Genomic DNA, 20,042 nt, shown 5'->3' on the forward strand with positions numbered 1-20,042 from the left:
TTTAGTCTAAATGTTTGCAAGAATTTTAGAGTTAGAGCTCAAATCAGGCCGATATTAACAGTTTAATGACTGGAGCATATTCTTTCTGGTTTACCTGTCAAAATTTAATATTTTTACTCAAAAACAGGCTCACAGGAGATATTTCCAATTGTGTAAAATTCCTGCTCCATGACAGAGGCCAGATCCTTCACAGTGCAACAGCCCTAAGGGACTTACTACCCTAATACCCGTTTGTGAAGGGCCACCCAAAGCAAAGAATTGTGTCATTTTGTGGTCTCTCTTCTGCAGTTTTCATGTCAGTCACTTTTTGTGTCAGTGCTGATAAGCACAACAGCATCACAAAGAAAAGTTCCCTAGGCCAGAAAACCTCAGTGGGAGCTTAATCAAGCTGTGTGGAAACGGGAACTGTCCAAGTTTTATTACCACTTTCCCAAGCAAAAGTCCAAAAGCAAAAACCCTTAGTTTACAGATTCATTAAAATCAGTATGGACTCAAAAATTTTGCCTGTACAAAAGGTAATGAACTGCCTTTCGCATGTATAAATACAAGCTAACGTCATTAATTTCACTGAGGTAATTTAAAGGTTATAAACTGCTCGAATCACATATTTTTAATAATCAAATTGTATTTCGGTATCAGGAAAGGTTTGTTTGGTTGGTTTAGTTTTTCGTTTTGTCAGCTGGTGGCTTTCCTTCAAATTTTTGAACAAGGTATTAGTCAAGAGGAAATCCTGTTAATCCTCATGTGAGCTGCATTTAAGGAAAAATGTAGTGGCCTGGAATAAGAACTTATATTATTTAAGGTCTTATACCAGACTAAAAATGTAACGTGTGAACTGTGAATTTTTTGTTTATTGTAACCTATAATGAATGTTGATGTTGGTAAAATAGGAATTAATAAACACATTTTTCTCCAGTCATTTTCTATCAAAATATAGTAAATATTTTTCATATCCTAACACATAGTCATCTTTAAAACAAACAAACCCCCCCCCCCAGATAACAACAAACTCCCCCAAAGATAACAAAAAAGCCACATTGCCATGTGATGTTTGATAAAACTAGCTGTTATATTAGAATAGAAACACTGCACCTCTTTTTCTGTCTGTATTGGTAATTATGTTTTTGAATTGAAACATTCCCTGAACTCAAGTGTTTTGGAATTTTCAGATGTTATACTGTCATTCTTTTAGCAGAGGAAAAGCAAAATGTCAAGTCTGAGTTCCATTTCTAGCTTTTCTGCAGTGACAGTCAGCTATCTGCCCTAATGGTCATCATCTAGGCATCAAATGCTGCTCTGAAAAGTGTAACAATATAAAGATGCTTAAAATAGTTCTGAACTAACAATCAGTCACTAGTCCTTTATCCTGTTTTACTGTTTTTTTGGGTTTTTTTTTGTTTTTTTTTATTCTTTTCACATTCACCCACACCATTTTGTAGCCTGAAATAAGGAAGGGCTTATTTGTCTCAAATAAGAAAAGGCTTATGGTCTATCTTTTACTCACGTTTTATTAAAAGTCATTTAAATAATTCTTAAGAATGACAAATATACCTTTTAGTTGGAGAATTAAGAACTCCAGTCTTTTTAGCTGATCAACAAGATTATGTGGTGATTGGAATATAATCCGTAGGTAGGGACAAGAGGAAGCAATGTACTGCAGAGAGGATTTATAAGGCAAGAGATGAAAATGGAAAAAGACCATATTACTGGAAGTTGAAGCTAAAACAGCTGGAAACAAGGGGCAAGTTTTGTAGTAAAAAGAATAATTAAACACGGGATCAATTTAGAAACAGGTTTGGTTCTTTCTCGCAATCGTCTATGACTACTCTGTAAAATGAAAAACTACAGTGCTTTATAAAGTTATACTTCAATGATACCATTGCTCTTGAAAGTGATAGGGAATTGGTCAAACTAGTTGTTACTCTGTTCAGCAATGCATCTGACTGGATGAGGAAATGCACTTTATAGATCTCAGAACATGCACATATATTCATTCCTTTCCATGGATCATCTCTGGAGAGTCAGAAATACTTTTATTTTGAGTGAAGTACAAACTGCTATTTATTGCTGAAGTGTTTCTAGAATGTGGGATTGATAGCATGGATATTTTCAAGAACAACTGGCTTTATCAGAAAATGTACTTTATTAATAGAAATGAAAATTAGATTTTACAAGTCATGAGAATTCTCCTGGGAGTAACTGAGCGTTCTTGTTCTTATAATGTATGATCCCCTTGCTTCTCTGTGGGACCTACTGCTATCCTCTTTTTCATGGGATGTATTTGGATATCTCAACCCAAGCTAATTAAAACCACCTATTTTCAAAATCAAGATTGAAAGGGTGGAAATAGGAAAGATGCAAGGGACTGTCTATATTTCTGATAGATTTTTGTCTGTCCTGTTCTTAAGCTTCAGTGAAAAGGTTCCATTATCACCCTGCGTATCCAGCTCTGGTGTTTAACTGTTATAATTAGAGAATGTTTCTTAATTTCTAGCTAAACTTTGTTTATTACAAATTAAACTGATTACTGCTTCTGCTACCTTAACTATATATGACAGCCACTGATTTTTTTTTAGTACTGGCATCCGACATACGTGTTAAAATTGTATCATATCTAACCAAATGCTTTTATTTTATAAACTACCAAATACAGTTGTTGTATCCATTCTTATGCTAACATTTTTTTTTTTTCTATACTTATGCTATATTTTCTAGTTGTTCACCTCTGGAATCACTCTTATTTGCCCAGACTATGAAAGCTTGCTTCCTAAAACTGGACAAAAGAGTTTACCTGAGATCTCCTAAACACTTTATGTATTTTGTGTTTACTTATTTATATTGTGAAATCTTCCCTTTTTTTGCTGCATGGGTACCCTGTTGAATGAGCAGGGAGAGCCGTGATCTGGTATGGTAGCTGTGTCAGATCATGCAGAAATTCTTCATTTCTTTTCACTTCCGTAAAACTGATAAAGCCATTTGTGGCTTATGCTCAGTCTGTCTTCTGTTTCAGTGGAAGCCACCTCACTGTTTATGATATATTTTTACATTTGTAACACAGTAGAGTGAGTTCACTCCTCCATGTCCCAGAACTTCACATAGGTTCTGTATGATTTGGTCTCTAGGCTTTTTTTTTCTTTGTTATTGATAGGAGGTTTACAACCATTTACAGATACTAAAAATGGTCAGAAATTATGCTGATGGAGATACAGGTAGGAAGCATTATGATAATAAATAGACAAACAAGAAGAAGAAAAATAAGCCCAAAAAAGGATTCTGATTTTTTTTTTTTTTTTTTGCATAGGGCTGTATAGGGCTTACTTTACACTCTTTTTTTAGGTATTTATTGCTAGTGCAACTTCATCAGCCATATCAGCTTAGTCATCAGTGTTAGTACCTGTACAGTGTGAATAAGAGATAGAGTAATGGTATTTTTCAGTCCTATTGGTGGTCTTGGAATAACATCAGGTGCAAAAAGGCATTTTAACGAAAACAGTCTGTGGTGGAGGAGTTACAGCTTTTCTTAAGGTAGGGAAAGCTCTTTTGGTTGCATATCTGACAAAATATGTATACTTATTGCTAATGTACTGCTCCATCAGTAATGCATTTAGCATTAAGAATGCTTCAGTTGCTCCTCTTGCCTCAGGTTTCAACCTCTAAATGTGAGTAGTTTTGCTACCTCCACTAACAATCAGTCTTCAAACATATGCTTAACATTCATTTGCACAAGGATCAATAAAGTACAAATTAATAAGGTAGATAATTAAATCATACTTTTGGAACCTGTCATTCTAAGCAGTCTAACATTTAAGGAGGAAACAAATGTTTTCTTTGAAAAGTCATAATTTTAGTTGCTCATTGATTTGAATTCATGTATTTGTCTCTTCTAATTGTTGTTTGGAAAATACATGTGTTTCTACCAAATCATGGGTTGATATGGAGAACTTGACAGAGTTAGTTTGCCAGTACGACTTTAAAACTTACCTAAACACTACCTTTACACTTTGGTTGAACTTGCATGTTCCAATGATATTAAACACATTTAAGTGATACTAAACATCTGACTGTCAGCCGAGTTTTGCTCTCATCATTAATCTTTTTGCATGCTAGACTGTTGAACTAAGTTTTAAATGTGCTGCCAGTTTTTGCCATCAGTTTAATACTCATCTTTGAAGATGTTTAAAAACCAAAAGATGGAATCCGTCTTGCTGGAATTAAGGTTAAAATGCAGAATATGTTAAGAAAAGGCCCTTCTGATTTCAGCTGCACTTAGATTCAAGTTATGTCACAATTCCCTGAAGCGTAGAGGTTCTGAATAGACTAATTCTGATTCAGATAACATTGTGCATACTCCAACACAACTTAATAATATTCAATACAATTTTCTTTCATACTCACTTTTGGAGAACATTAATTTTGTACAATCAGAATTTTTTGAAATTAAAAGCTGTGAAAATTAAGCTTGAATTTGCTGATTTTTCCAAGGTTCCTTAAATCTCTTATGTAGGTTTTGTACTATATAGCAAATTATCCAGTCCAAGTTCAAGGATTTGTGGAACATATTCTTGGCTTTTTGTTAGGGGCTCTCCATATACTTACTTTTCTACCATGCATATGCAGTATCAATGACTTTATCATCTTATTTACTGAAGCAGAAGGAATTTTGCAAAGGTTTTATGGAAGACTACTGCTTTATAAATTAAGGAGGAAAGCAACTACCTCCACAATTTTTTTATTTTTTATTTTTAATTTTAAAATGAAGAATATTTTTCTATGTCATGAGAAACACTTTTATATTGAACAAAGATGTAAGAACTACCATATTTCTGTCACTTAGTATCCTGTTCCCAGTGATGGACTGGAGAAAATACTTATGAAATGAATATAACAAAGAATAGGTACGTAATGAGCCTTCTCTAATATGCTTTTTCACCTTGTAACATCCCACAGTTTGTTCACAACCTGAGCTGGAGTTTTCATGTGAACCATTTTGTTTAACAGCCATTATTGGACTTGTGGTTAATATCTTATCTGGTCACTTTGGAAGTAATTGATGTTAGTCTTCACCATTACTCTGTGATGTTGAGTTCCATGTTCAGTAACACAATAGGTGCATAATTTCTTCCCAGGAGAATTTTAGTTCTGTTCTGTTACTCATAACACTTACATAAATTAAAGTAGTTATCAGGGATGTTGTGAAATGAAAATACAAGTTTTCCTATTAACTATTTATCTGTTTTGTTGATTCTTATCCTCTGCTTTTCCTGTTGTTTTACCTGCCAAACACTCTTTTTTTCTCATGTTTTCCCTAAGGATGAAAGATATTAGGTGTGGGATTAGGGATTTCTTCTCTAACTGGTAGGAAAGGTCCCAGATGAAACCTAACAGCCCAGGTCAGAATGCTTTTACTTAGAGATGCTTGTCTTTCCCCAGAATGCGTACAGTAGGAAGAAAGGTAGTATAACATTCAGTATTAACTACTTTTTCTTTGAGGGGAAAGCCATTTTCTGCTAATCAAAACTTCAGGTCCTCTAGCTACAGTTTAGATGATCGTGGTTTAGTTTTCTGTACAGACGTTTTTTCTGATTTTTCTGATATTTCAAATACAGATTTTAGATGACACTATGGAACTGACACAGGCACCCAGAGTCTGAGTAGTTAGGTTCGAAAATCCCTTCATCTTGGTTTTGCACTTTCTTATTGTTGGAGCACAATCTAATAATTAAAACAGAAACACAAGAGCTGTAACTGTCTCCATGTTCAATAACATAGAGAATCAGGTTTCTTTTACTTTCTTTCTCCCATCCGCTTCCTCTTCCCCTCAAGTAGGAGCTAACGTGGGTCCAGGTAATATCTGCAGGTGGAGTGTTTACAAATGAAAGTAATCAGGTTATGTGTTTAATTATTTTCATTGCTTTCCTGTCTTGATCAAGTAGCTGTTTCATAGATGCAATGTACTGCCATTACCAAGTAGGTACTTTGGTATTTTTATAACACGGATTGAGGAGATCATGATTATCTTATTTTTCTTTGAAGCAAAAGCATACACAAGTTATGATCTTGATACTTTTGAAAGCACTCTGATGTAATCTGCTTTCAAGGTATCACATGTGTCCTGGGTTCAGCAGTAGCAGTCATTTTTCTCCTTAGTAGCTGGTGCAGCGCTGTGTTTTTGACTTTTGGCCTGGGAACAGCACTGATAACACTGATGTTTTTAGCTGCTGCTCAGTAATGTTTACTCTGACCAAGGGCTTTGTGCGTCTCATGCTCTGCTAGGGAGGAGGGGAAGCCGGGAGGAAGCAGAAACAGGACAGCTGACCCAAACTAGCCAAAGGGGTATTCATGTACGTCATGCCTAGTCTATGAAGTGGGGGCAGTTACCCAGAAGGTTTAGATCACTGCCGGGTTCGGGCTGGGTATCGGTCGGCGGGTGGTGGGCGGTTGTATTCTCTTCCCTTGTCATTTCCCTTATCATCATTATCATTGGTGGTAGCAGCAGTGGTTTGTGTTATACCTTAGTTTCTGGACTGTTCTTATCTCAACCCGTGGGAGTTACATTCTTTTGATTCTCCTCCCCATCCCTCCAGGAGCGGGGGAAGGAAGGGGGAGGGGGGGGGGAGTGAGCGAGCGGGCTGCGTGGCTGAGTTGCTGACTGGACTTAAACCACAACAACATACAATACTGTATATCATCCAGAACTGCACCAAACTTACAGGAGGTGCTTGGAATTATGATGTAGAAAGGGGGTGCCTTTGCCCTTCTGTTGTGAAAACTGTGTTCAGGTATGGAAGGGATGTCAGTGTGGGGTGTAATGAATTGATTCCACCTGTTTGGAGTCAGTTACTAGTGGAAAACAGTAACAGTTTTACAGTAGAAACAGCCATGGCAAGGGTAGATTCCCTACTTTACATTTTCAGTTTGATATGAAGTGACAGTTTTTTTCTCTTTTTTTGTTCTCTGCTGGCATCTGTTCTGTTACAGTCTTTTATAAATATCAAGAAACACTTTCTTGTTGCTATGGTCTTTGTGTAAGTAATATATAGCAAAATGGAATGATTTTCTTGTTTTCTTTGTTGAATAGCTCAGAATGAATGCTTGAAAGAACCTCTTTTAGACAATAATTAGCTGAAACAACTTTACTCCATGTTGTCTTTGTCTGCACACATCTTGCCACCGTGGACTAGTTTTTTTCTTTACATCTAATGTATTTCAGTGGGATAAACTGGCTAATGCTTTGACAAATCCAGATTTCCTAATTGCTTTTGCCTTGTATTCTGTATTCTCTCACTTTTTCTCTCATACGAGTAATATGGCCAGGTAAAATCTTCAGTCAACCACAACTTTTGTGTTCAGATGACTTTTCCCTTATCATTACTTCCTTTGTGTGTGATTATCAAAATTATAGCTTCAGAAAAATTCCTAAAGAAGAGATTGAAAACGTGAAATGCAATAAAACAGGCAGTGGCCTCTGATAAAATGAGCACAACTAACATGAAACATTTCAGGCTGGACTGGGCTTTGAGTAACCTGGTCTAGTGGAGAGTGTTTCTACTCATGGCAGGGGGGTTGGAACTAGATGATCTTTAGGGTTCCTTCCAATCCAGACCGTTCTACGATTCTGTACAAATCTTGGTTATGCACTATGCCCTTTTTGACGCTGAAAGGTAACAACCTCATGTTATTATGAAGTACATACTTATCCTTGTGATTCTCTGTGGCAATATCAGTCCCTCCTATTTCAACACTGCTGTCAGTTCTAGAATGGTTTCCTTTCTGCAAAAATCATCATATTAGTTTTGCCAACAAACTGCTTCCTAAGGAGTTCCTAAAAATTAGTTTCATCAGGATTCCTCCTCAACTTCAGCCAATGCTTTTCAAAACCATTTGCCAATTCACCCTAATTAAAGAAGTTAAAATCCACCAAACCTTAAAAACCTGTAACCTCTACTTTCTTAGGGTGTTCTGATTGCCCTGTGGCACTGTAGGAGCTACGTGCAGTTGCTAAAGCTTCTGTTTTCAGAAACTTTAATCCAGTTTTCAGACATATTTTGAATAGGATTATCACTCCATGCCTCTTTCTTTCTTAAGTATTACAATTAAGTACTGGAAAATTCTAACAATCACTTTTAGTGGGAAGTAAGACTAAAGAAAATTTCAGAACTATTCTGTACTTTATATTTTTTCTTCACTCAACATCCACTTTGTTTCCTGTGTATGAAACTGTTACCTTTCACCTTAAATCACCAGTGAAATTCTGCTGACCAGTTTCCACATACGTGGAGAGAGTCATAGCATGCAGCTGCCAGCTAAGCATCTATCTTACAAAGCATGTCAGGATGATCCTTTTATCATCCTGCCTTGAACAACTCTCTTGCTTCATTTCATTCACTGAGATGCAACACACTTTCTGCTGAATATTTGATTTCTTCTTGGTTGACAGCTGTCTGTCTTTGTTTTCAACACTTTTCAAACTCCGCTTCCAAGGCTTCTTTCCAAGTCCAGCTGCTCAAAAATAGTAATCTTTTCATCTTTTTCTGTCTTGTTACTTATGATGCAGTAGCAAGTTTTCCTCTGCAGTTCTTTTTGTTTGGATTATCCATAGCATGCCTCTCATGCATTCCACATCTCTGCAATTATTCTTTTTTTTTTTTTTTCATCTCTCCATATCCCAGAATTTTTCAGATTATTTGGTTAGCTGAATTAAATCAATGAGTCCTTAAAGTAAGTTGAGTGAAAGATCATATTCAAAGTAAACTTTAAAACAGATTGCCTACCTAAGGCACCTAGACATCTACATTCTATTGACTGCAGTGAGGTCCAAGACAGCACTAGTGCAGACTTAAGACATCTGCATTGATCAGCCCAACTTTACTTGGCACTGAACTGGCCTGTGAACACTCACAGAGACAGATTTTGGAGCTAGTGACCTCTGGTAAGGGAGATTGAACAATCAAATGTGATAAGGTCTTAATATATCATAAGTAGGTTTGCAAATTTATGTGTTCTTGTGCTTTGAGGTTTATCAGCTAATTTGCTTGCAAGCTTTCATAGGTGATTTTTTCGTCTTTAGTTGCCTAAAATCTAACTCCAAATTCATTACCAATATGATATGCCATGCCCACAGCAAACAAATGCAAGATACTTTTTTCCCCTGCTATACTTGAAGCTTGGTATTTGCAGGACATGTGAATGAATATATATTCTTTAGTGTTTATATGAGGAAGCCTCAAATCCAGTGAATCAGATGTAGCAGTTAATTATCTTCCTAGTATCTGGTATAGTGCTGTGTTTTGGATTTGGTGTGAGAATAATGCTGATAACACACAGATGTTTTAGTTGTTGCTAAGTAGTGCTTACTGTAAATCAAGGACTTTCAGTTTTCCGTGCTCTGCCATTGAGGAGGTGCACAAGAAGCCAGGAGGGAGCACAGCCAGAACAGTTGACCTGAACTAGTTAAAGGGATATTCCATACCATAGAACATCATGCTCAGTATATGAACTGGGGAGGGTTGACCAGGAGCCACCAATTGCTGCAAGGAATTGGGGTCAGTGGATGGTGAGCAATTGCTTTTTTGTATAAGTTGTGTTTATTGAGTTTTATTTCTCTTTTTTTTTTTCATAGTATTATTGTTAGTGGTAGTGTTATTATATTTTACTTTGTTACTTCAGTTATTGGCTTTTATAGTTTTCTGATTCTCTTCCCAGTCTCACTGGCATAGAGTGAGTGTGGTACTTAGTTGCCAGCTGGGGTAAAACCGTGACAAGCAGAAAATACTAAGATAACCATTAATTAACTTAAAGAGAAAATGTTCCTTGTTGGATCTCCTTATTTAGGTCATCTATCTTTGGTAATATGTCAATTCCAACTCTTGCCCACTTAGTTGAGTGAATGCCAATGCACTGTATAGACCATATGTGTCGACCTTTAAAGTTGCTGTTCCTGAATTTGTTAATATATTCTATGGAGAATCTGAAAATCCAGGATTACTGTAACATCAGTATTTTGCCATTGCCAGATTGCTGGAGACCTGTGTATTTAAATAAAGTCATGTATTTAAATAAAGTAATTTAAATTAATTTTGTTAAGGCCAAATATAAGACCAACTATCCCTTTTTCCTCTGCTGCAGAAGGAGACATCTTTTCTGCAAGTGCAGAATTTGGGTGGGATCTTTGTCCTACTTTAGGTTCTGTTGACAAAGTACTGTGTAACACTCGAGTGCACTGGCAGGCAAGTCTTCAGTGATTTAACTGTCTTACCCAGCAAATAAATGTAATGCTTTACCTGCTTAAAATTAAACTTGTATTGGTGCTTGCTAGGTGAGGGCCAGGACACTCAGCACAGTGATCTAATACCTGCTGTCTCTACTTATAGTTTTGTTTTGGCTTATTTTTTCCCCCCTTATGTTTACAAATTTCTCAATTGGTTCATGGCTCTCCTGCAGTTCCACCACAGGGAGGTTCATGTCGTCAGGTTTGGAGGGATGAGTATTAGCCTGGCAAGTCACCCTGCAGGCCTCTTGATGCTTCCTTATTCTTCATTTGTCATGAGTTTGATGCTTTGAAGATAATTTCAAACAAAGCAGCATATTTAATTTCCCTTCAGGAGTGAGGATTTATTTAAAGTAAATATCTAATTCTCCTCATGAAACCTGCATGATCCCTTTCCTGTTTCTGTAGCTAATCTCTAATTGGCCTAGCTGCAGGATTTTCCCAATTTTAAGGTAAGTTAGTTTCATCGTAACTGTGTGATTTTGGCATAACTGTAAAGGACTCTCAGTACTCAACATTGAAAAGCCAACATGATTTCTTTACTTTTGGGTGTATTTTAAAAGTGTTCGTTTGCATTGATATTGCAATTGAAGTGTTTTTATATAAAAGGAGTTTAGGATACATTAGTGTTAAGTGTAGCTTCCTATCTGAGGATTAAGTGGCATAGGGACAGTTTTGTTTTGCCATAATTAAGAGTGAAAAAGCAGATTATTCCTATTTTAAATATATCTCCATATTGACTAACAGAGGCTATCCTTTGCAGTTTGCTTTAGTATAGAAATTTTCTGTGGGCAGGGGGCAAAGAAGATCATAATTTTGCAGGAGGAAGATGGACTGTAGCAGCTTGCTGGGACTGTAGCACAAACATTGTTAGGTAGCACAAAAAACCAAACAGAACAGCAAGTGGAAAGAGAAAAACTAGCTAACATATTTAACATGAATAGTTACATAACTATTTAACATATATTTAACGTGCTATTTCTCTAGTTGGTTTGGCTTCCTAAAGTAGCTGGTTATTGTTTAGTATTCTGCATTTTTCTTTAGACCAGTTTGTGCTACAGGGGCACAGATGTGTATTTCTGAGCAAGTCACATTGTCCATGATTCTTCCCATGATCACCTCATTATTACATATGGTCTGTAATGTATGGTTGTTCTATATTGCAGCGGCCCACTCCTGCGCTTGCTGCCCCACATCACCTCTTGCAGCCAGAAGGGTGTGGGCACTGCTTTGTCTGTCTTTCACAGCCTCTGTGTCTGCCTTCCTCTGAGCAGGAGGAAGGATGCAGGCTTGGCTGTTTCATTCGATTGAGCCTTATTCACAGAAGCTAAAGGGAGGAAGGGTCTTTCCCCATGTCTCCATGAGGATTTCTTTGCTCACGTGCCAAGATAACAGCATACCTAAAAGTTGTTTGAAATGGTTTGTTTCTCTCTCCTTAGGGACAAACAGGTCACTTGCTCTGGCAGCTTGCTTTGTTTTTGAATGCCTTATCTATCCAGTTTTATGTGTTTCCTGCTGCTTCTTTCATTTTCAGAGACACATGACATGATGGTGTCATCTCTGGTGATTAGCTATGCTGATCCTCAGGATAAGTCTTTGGGGAGGAGGCTGCTTTGTTTGTGCTTTGCTTAAGCTACGCCAGGTGTTTTTGTTGTAGAAATTTCTATCGTTGCAGTGGTGTGGTCCTGCAGGGAGCAAAGTTTTTACAATTTCCCTTTATGGAGTTCTGCTGAAGTTAGCAAATGCATCTCCATTTGCAGTGATATTGTTTGCGCAATTTGTTCCTTCCTCCCTTCCTGAAGGATATTACCTGCTCATACTTTTTTTCCAGTAAATGAAGATGATACATTTTAAACGACTTACTTCCTTGTGAGGGAGAGTGAACAGCTTACAAACACCACTATTTTTCGTTGTATAACTGGACAACAAGAGCCGAGAAAAGTTTATGAATAAAAATAGGCCCTTAAAATTCCCCTCTGTCCCTGGAGGTTTATGTGGTTTCTATAAATACTTAATTTCTTTGCATTGCTTCAGATATCTGGCAGTTAAAAGGCAGGGAAGAACCCAGATTAGCGTGAGATGTTCTCATTAGTTATTCCATGGGAGGATATTTATACTCTCTTTTACAAACTTTAGTTGTACTCCATGCATATCGGGAGTGGAAAGTTTGGAAGTTTTTAAGTGGTTCCTTAGTGAAGTTTTAAAGATACCTCTGCTGGCTTTAACCAGATAAATGCTTTGCAGTTCTTGGAAAACAGCTGTTTGTATTTCTTTGCTGTTGTCTTATGAAGCTGCTTGAAAATTGTAAGGGTTGTTGCTCATCCAGTGAGTGTTTTTCAGATATTAGTAGTGCATTTTAAGGGACTGACTCTTACATGTCTGAACCTATGAAAGTCCATGAATTAATACCATTTTAAAATTGTGTGCGTTAAAGCCATAGAAGTAAAGAAAATGTGTTATTTAATTACCCGCTTGAAATCAGTGTGTAAATGCATCTCAAACTGATTTATAACTCTCATAGGGTGTATTTTAAATCTGTTATGTGCATAAAAGGTATCCTAGAGAAAGAAAATTGATCATGAAATTCTGAAGTATTAGGATTATTTCAAGGCAGTGAGACTCTATTTTTCTGTACGATCCTGCATATTTCAAGGTATTATCCATGTCTGCCAATTGCATCAGATGGGTACCCCTCATCATCTCACATCTTTGTAAAATTTAACACAGGTAAAACTGTCTAGTTAAATCCATATTGAGATAAGTATCTCCCAGCCCTAGGCTCCTTCTAGTTAGCATCCAAGGACACTCATCCTCACTGTCCTGTTGTGGACCCAAAGCGCCTGTTCCCACCTGGCAGTGACACGAGTAGCTGGCAAAGCTCAGACGTATTTGCTCCTACTTGGCACACCCCTCTTGCCTGGCTTCTTGCACAGCTCTTGCTCTGATTGAAACAAGCATGATCTCTAAGATAAAGTCTGTGGTATATTTGATTATTTGGCTGCTGCTTCAGAGATGAAGATTGTTACTGACTCACCAAACAAGACAGGTGCTATTTACAGAGTACAGGAGCTGCTCTGCAAACCCGTCTGTGCAAGCAGTAAGGAAATCCTCTCCTTTGCTCTCTCCAAAACCCAGCTTTGGCTGTACAACTAGCTGCTTAGGTTTTCACTTGAGAGGCAGAGCTGGCAATCTGCTGCATGGCTGGCATACTGTTTATTCCTCAACCCTTTTGTTGCTTACATGCACTGAATTGTTTTTCGCTGGCAGACACGCACAATTCAGCATCAGATTTTGACATACGCATGCTGCTGTCCCGAAGGATTCGCTGAGCGGGCTGTCTTGCAGCTGCTGCATATTCCACCAGTTAAATTGACAGTTACCTACTGTGTGGAGTTGCTAGGAGAAGGTGTATAGTCATCGTTACAGCATATTCCTTCAATAACAACCTGTAGAGCTCTCTGATTTCTCTTCTGCAGGGATTTATACGTGTCTTTGCTACCGACTTAGCATTTGTACAGTCATATTTTTATTGAGAGGCTGGTAGATATTTATTCATTAAGAAACAATTCAGGATCAACTAAAGAGAGGAAAGCTCTGGCATTTGAACATTCACTCTTTTTGTAGCCTGATGTGGCTGATATTGGCTTCTACCATCTGCTTTTCAATTGCAGCTTGTTTCTTCAACCTGCAGAGCAGAAACCTGCCTTTCTTCTGGATTTGTTAAAGCCATTCACATTTATCCTGCATGGCAATGAATTATAGTCCATTTTAAGGAATCTTTTGTGCTTCTGTGCATATTCCTACAGCCGAAAAAGTGCATGAGAAAGGAGCTTGAGCAGTCAGTAGTACAGTAGCTGGCTCACCCGTATGGATTAGACTTGTGAGGTCAGAGGAGCTGTGTGTACTTGTTCTGTGCTTGGGAGGTGGGGGGAGAGAGTGGAATTGTCTATCAAAGTGAATAGTGATTCAGGCAGGATCGCCCCTCAGCTGTTGTAATTCTGATGTGCTTTGATATGACAGCAGCTCCTGTCTAACATGCGTGGATCTTCTGACATTTGTAGTGGACTAAAGAATGCTTTTACTTGCTGCTGAGACTGACTGTAACTGTATCGCTGTAGGACAATAACGATGGGGGCTCGAGCGACGGAAACAACTCGGGAACTGGAAAGCACCTCTATAAAGTATCAAATAGGAGGACATGCAGAGAAAATGTGGCAACGGCTCAAAGGAATGTGAGTAGCTTCTCTCCTTGGCTTTTGTTCTGTTCCCTGGGAAAGATCCTTTTCATCTGTTTGTTAAAATGACTAATTAGCAAACGGAAGAGTTATCGCTAAGCTGTGAATAGTATTTGCTCTCATAACACAGTACAGCACTCTCATATGTGATGCTACTTAGATTAATGTCAGATTCTGTATAAGGTTCAGTCACCTCTATGATTTAAAAGATACATATTTCATGAGAGTTGTTAATCAAACTGAAATGCAGGTAAGTCTTTTCGGATTAACACTTACATAGCTCTGATATGATTTTGTAAATGTTATCTTCAGAATCAGCATTGCTGGAGCTGTTTCATCATTCCTGTCAGTGTATATAGGTAAGTATATTATTGCAGTTCCACAGGAGGTATCCATACTTTGCCTTTTGAGACTGCTGGTAAAGAAGTCTATATTAAAAGGTGCTTAGCTCTTAGGAGGATGCTATGTCTGTTTTTTTGTCAGTTATTTTTCTGCTCAGTAATGCTAAAAGCTGATTGAAGGACTGTTTGAAGGGGCTACTATCACCTGCTGCGACTAAGTCACTCCTTTCAAATGCAGTTTTCACTGTAGACTTCTTGGTGCAAATCATCAGAAAATAAACATCTACAACCTGTTAGAGAGAAACTCCATTAAACTAGTGTGTTCTAAACCCTTTAAACTTCAGTGCTTCTTTTTACATATTTGTCTGGTGTTTGTCCTGAAAGCTAGTGTTCGGATGTTACAAATAAATACATGTTACATTTGTTGATTTGCAGGCAAGGATATTGCAGTATTGTTTTTTGCTGGAAAGATTTGAAATACAGTGCCTCAGCTGTTGAAAGAAAACGGTTTACTTACAGTGCTAAGAGAATTAGATGCATTGGCACTGCCTAGGTTCTCTATGTATTGGGTAGAGGTTCAAGCTGGCTATGGGAAGGGGAGTTTCCATCATCTGCTTTCTTTCAAGGGAAAGTTGGTTTGCTTCATTGGAAAGTCATTTTTCAGTTGTGGCCAGGGGTATAGCGGAACTTCTCTGTGATATGCATTTGAATATTTGCTCTCAATCCTTTCATCACTCTAAGATATGCACTTTGGGAATGATTTTGCCCCTAGAAGCCCCAAAGTGTACATAGTGGAGCAAATAGTTTGATCATTTTCTGATGCCACACATCTTGCCCCAGATCTTCTCTGCTAGAGATCTCCATCAGTTTGTGCAGACTTCCATTTGTGTAGGGTCTAAGCTGTTCCTTTTGTTTGTTCTGTAAGTTCTGTTACCGCTAGGCTCTTGGGTTGAAACATTTCCTTTCAGCTGCCTCTGGAATGGTTTCATTAAACAAACTAATGTAAATAACTAAACATTAGTGACAGTCAGTGCATCAGCTCCAGGAAATAAGGTTCGTGCTTCTTTAGGAGTAGTTAAAACAATAGTTGGAGTTTGTGGTAAATCAAAATCAGATGGAGGTTGTGTTTGAAAACCATGCATCTTTCACAGGTTGGTGCTAACCTCATGACTATTGTGACTGCAGGACAGGTAGTGCTAAAATACTTCTGTTTAAAAGAAACAGGTTATATTATTAGATATGTGCTCGGCTGTTTTTCAGATTTCCCAAGGATGTAATTTTAATTATTCACTACTTTATTGGAAATCGCTGACTGGTCAATATAATAAATATTGTATGGGGAAATTTCAAAGAGTTTAATTTTTCAGAGGAGATCCCTGTGCTCAGTTTGTAGTGTAAGCATCAGTCATTAAGGAAAAGCATTAATTTGGCTGATGCAGGGATATCAAAGTAGAAGGATGTTTGTATGCGGTAGGGGAGAGGGACAGAGAAGTGTTACTGCACAGATAATCTGACTTGGGAAGAATTATTTTATAAATTGTTAGGAGAATTGTTTCATCTTAGGGAAGGGAACTGTTAATGAAACTGAGTCTGTAGCAAGCCAAATTTCTGACTTTTTAAAGTAGTATATGGTAGTATATCTACACTGAAGTAAAGACGTGGTATGAATTCTGAAGCTAAATCTGTTCTTGCTGAGAGTTCACAAGCCTACAGAGTTTTTATCAATGTATACATGTGATTTCAATACAGTTTTAGAGTATTTTGCGTCAAAAGTACTGTCTTTCTGCAAGCAGGTAATTGTTTCTGAAAGCATATTTGATTTCATGTAGGCAACTATCTGGATAGTGTTTAAAAGCTGCATAGTATGTCCTTACTTAAATGAGTTTTTATTTTCTGTTAGCATTTCTACTTTTTGCATAATAGACATTAAATTAGGGATTTGGCTCAGAATTCCATATACATTTAACCTAATTTGTCTTGGGGTAGTTCTGTTGGTTTATTGTTTTTTTTATTTTTGTAAATGCAGACTGTTCTATAAGACTGTTGAGTTGAATATGCTTAAGAACAAATTAAAATCCTTATTTGAATGCCCAGTAAGAAAAGCTGGGTATTGTGGAAGCTTGAATGAAAGGGCCTTTCTATGGACTTTATAGGCTTGCATAGACCTTGCTAACCAAATGCTCTCCCTAAGTGCTGCAGTAAAATCTTGAATGTTTTGAATAAAATTAAAGCCATAACTACCTTTCATCAGGTCCATGTGGCCCTACAGCCAAACTCCGCCTTCCACATGGATAATAAAAATCCAAATCTATTTTTTTTTACATTGCATTAGCAGCAGTTCTGAAAACAAGGTGGATTATATGGTAGAGAAGAGATTAATTTGAAATTAATAACTTGATCCTTAGTATTGGTTCTGAGTTTATTAGTGCCTGAGTCTATAAAACACAAGCTCACTGAAGCAGGACTTACTTGTGAAAATGAGCCATGTACTTTTCTGTCTTGACTGGAGCTTCTGGTCTTTGAATTAAGACATTTTCACTATGCAGGCTGTGAACTTCTAATGTTTTGAACTTCATGCAGAAAACAAAAACAGCAAGTGACAGCTAAATAACTCACATAAGAGTGTGGCTTTTATAATTCTTTGTTATGTGGAAAAGTAAAAATAAAAACTATTCAAACCACTTCTGGAATTCCAGCTGCCAGACTGAAAGGGAGTGTTGTATACCTTCCATTTCAGAAGACATCTTGCCAGAGTCTGGCTGAGGAGCCCCTACTCAGACCTGATGCCACTGATTGCACTTTTTCTCCTTAGCCTTTCATTCTCTATCAGATGGAATCTTTAAAGAGTAACCAAGTCTTCAGTTTATATGTATTCTGGTGTCAACATGACCAGAAGATTTGCTGCTTAGGAGAGTTTTGCTTCATATGTTGCTAGAGCATGGTAGTGATATCTGAAAAAGTAGCTTCTTGAAAGTGTTTTGATTCAGAACCCAGAGAACCAGATTTAAAGCACAGCTCTTTATGCTTTCTGGCCTTACAGTGTTTGGTATTCTTAATCTGCAGGTAGACTTGTCTTAACTCTGTGTTCTTCAATATTGTGTGAAATGGGGTGCTCTCTGTTTATTGTGTATGTTGGCTGTCTGCAGCTTTACTCATGTCACCAATAGAACAGTCAGACGCTCCCCCCCCATCTTATTTTGCAGGTAGGCATATTCTTTGCAAGTAGGCATATTCTTTGCAAGTAGGCGCATATTCTTTGCAAGTAGCTTCTTGTATCCCCACCCACCGTTGAAGCTAGTATTAGGGGTGAGTTCCATTTGTGAGTTTTGAATACACTAATGAGAAAATAAGTTGATTTTCATAGAGCTGCATAATTGCTAGAATTGTCTCTAAGAGGCCAGAAAAACTCTGAATGGAAAAAGTTAAAATCCAAGGTGTCAAGCATTTGGAGGATTGAAGTTCACATGTGGTTAGAATAGGCTACTTTATTAAATTGTTACTGATTTTAAAAGAGAGTATGTGTTACTGCCATCACTGTCCTAAGCCTAATTTGTGCTAACTTGGATGACAGAAGGGATTTGAGAAAAAGCGTGGGCTACTTTCTTTGCCTTCTTACCTTTCTTTTCCTCCACATCCAACATAATAGACCCTGATTTCTGCAGAAAGGAGAGTCTAAACTGTTTTAGACACTAAAAGAGACTGACTTGCAGTCCCAGTTTTTTGATCCTGCAGTGCTGCAGTGACAAAAGCCTTGCATAGCATGCATACATATTTTGTAGGAAACTTGGCTTGATGTCAGGGAAAGTAGAGGAATGGCTTCCTCCACACCTGCTGAATTATCAGAAGAGAGAATGCTTTTAAAGGCATCAAAAAGAATCCGATTAGCAGCATGTTGGGTCTAAAAGGCACCAGAATCAGTAACTTCAATTAGGAAAGCTCACATAGTCATTCCTTCACCAGATCTGTGGATGCTGATAGAAGAGCTATAGAACAATTTCCAGAAATGTATATGACAAAGAGGTCTTTCTTTTGTTCTTCGAAGTTTCTTGTTCACTTTTTTTTTTATACTGGTTTGGTATTTGTGTTTGCTTATTGTCCTTTTACGTATGCTCAATTTGATGAAATTACGAAAGTTCAGTAAAGGTTAACTGAAGAGATTAGAATTATCAAAACTGAACATTTGTCATAAAAATGTATATATAATCAAGAACTGAACAGTCAGAGAAGAGCTAGAATTACAGGTGAATAACTATCATAAAAAATGGTGAGACAGAAATTGTCAGTCACTGCTAACTACATTAGGAACAAATGGATATATGGTTCAAATAGTTTTTACTTATAATGTTGCCTATTTCTACTTTTCTCCTAATAGGAAAACTTTTCTTTAAAGAAAAATCTTAAGCTCTTAAAAGTAATCCAAATGACAGCTATTTCTAAAGGGAATTTATGTAAAATTGAAGCTGTTATTTGTCAAATATGATTTCAGAAATGCTCTGAACAGAAAATTGAAGAAATTATATAATGATTTACCTGTTGATTGATATGTATCCCATTAGAGCTATAATTACAGTAAGAATTGTTTCATTATAAATTGTGAATAGCTTCTTTTGATTTTTGAAACTAAATTGTTTCTGCTCCTGAGTAGTCAAGGTAAATAATTTATAACTTTGTAACTGAAAAATGTGTATCTAATTAAATTTATAATATGATAAATGTTAGAATTTTCAATGACTATAGATATTTTAGCTACTTATCATTACCAATTTAGAGAACTCTTTTATCCAGTCATATTAGAATAATGATATTATTTTGCTGTTAGAGAGGTATTTCCATTATGATCATGCACAGGAGTTACAGAATTAATTTTCTGGTTCATACTAATTTTTACTGAAATTTCTAGCATATATCAGTGGTTTTGATGGATTAGAGTAAATGCTAATCCTCCAATTTACTGTGGGTAGGTGAATTGCTGTGCTTATAGCAAGCTCTACTAGAAATGATTGCAAATTGAAGGAGTAGTGCACAAGCCATAATTCGCCTATGATATCACTAAGAACAGCAGCAGCGTGTCTTTACAAGTCTCACAATCCCTAAATAATACAGTATGATATTGAAATTCTTTATTTGTAGATCTTTAAATGTACATACACTATTCACATATGCTTGCAATTAAAATTAAGTATTTTATCTAGGAACACT

At 37.0% G+C, this 20,042-nt stretch overlaps 1 protein-coding gene across 4 annotated transcripts in view; it reads left to right on the plus strand.

Moving 5' to 3' along the window:
- Window positions 1-20,042, plus strand: part of PDE1A (phosphodiesterase 1A) — a 228,392-nt gene that overhangs the window by 56,029 nt on the left and 152,321 nt on the right. For all 4 annotated transcript variants that reach the window (XM_065670188.1, XM_065670183.1, XM_065670185.1 and 1 more), the window contains exon 3: window positions 14,386-14,499. In XM_065670188.1, coding sequence (XP_065526260.1) covers window positions 14,396-14,499 — 104 coding nt within the window. In that variant the 5' untranslated portion in view covers window positions 14,386-14,395. The remainder of the gene's footprint in view (window positions 1-14,385; window positions 14,500-20,042) is intronic.

Source organism: Lathamus discolor, chromosome 3 (genome assembly GCF_037157495.1).
Source record: "Lathamus discolor isolate bLatDis1 chromosome 3, bLatDis1.hap1, whole genome shotgun sequence".
NCBI lineage: Eukaryota > Metazoa > Chordata > Aves > Psittaciformes > Psittacidae > Lathamus > Lathamus discolor.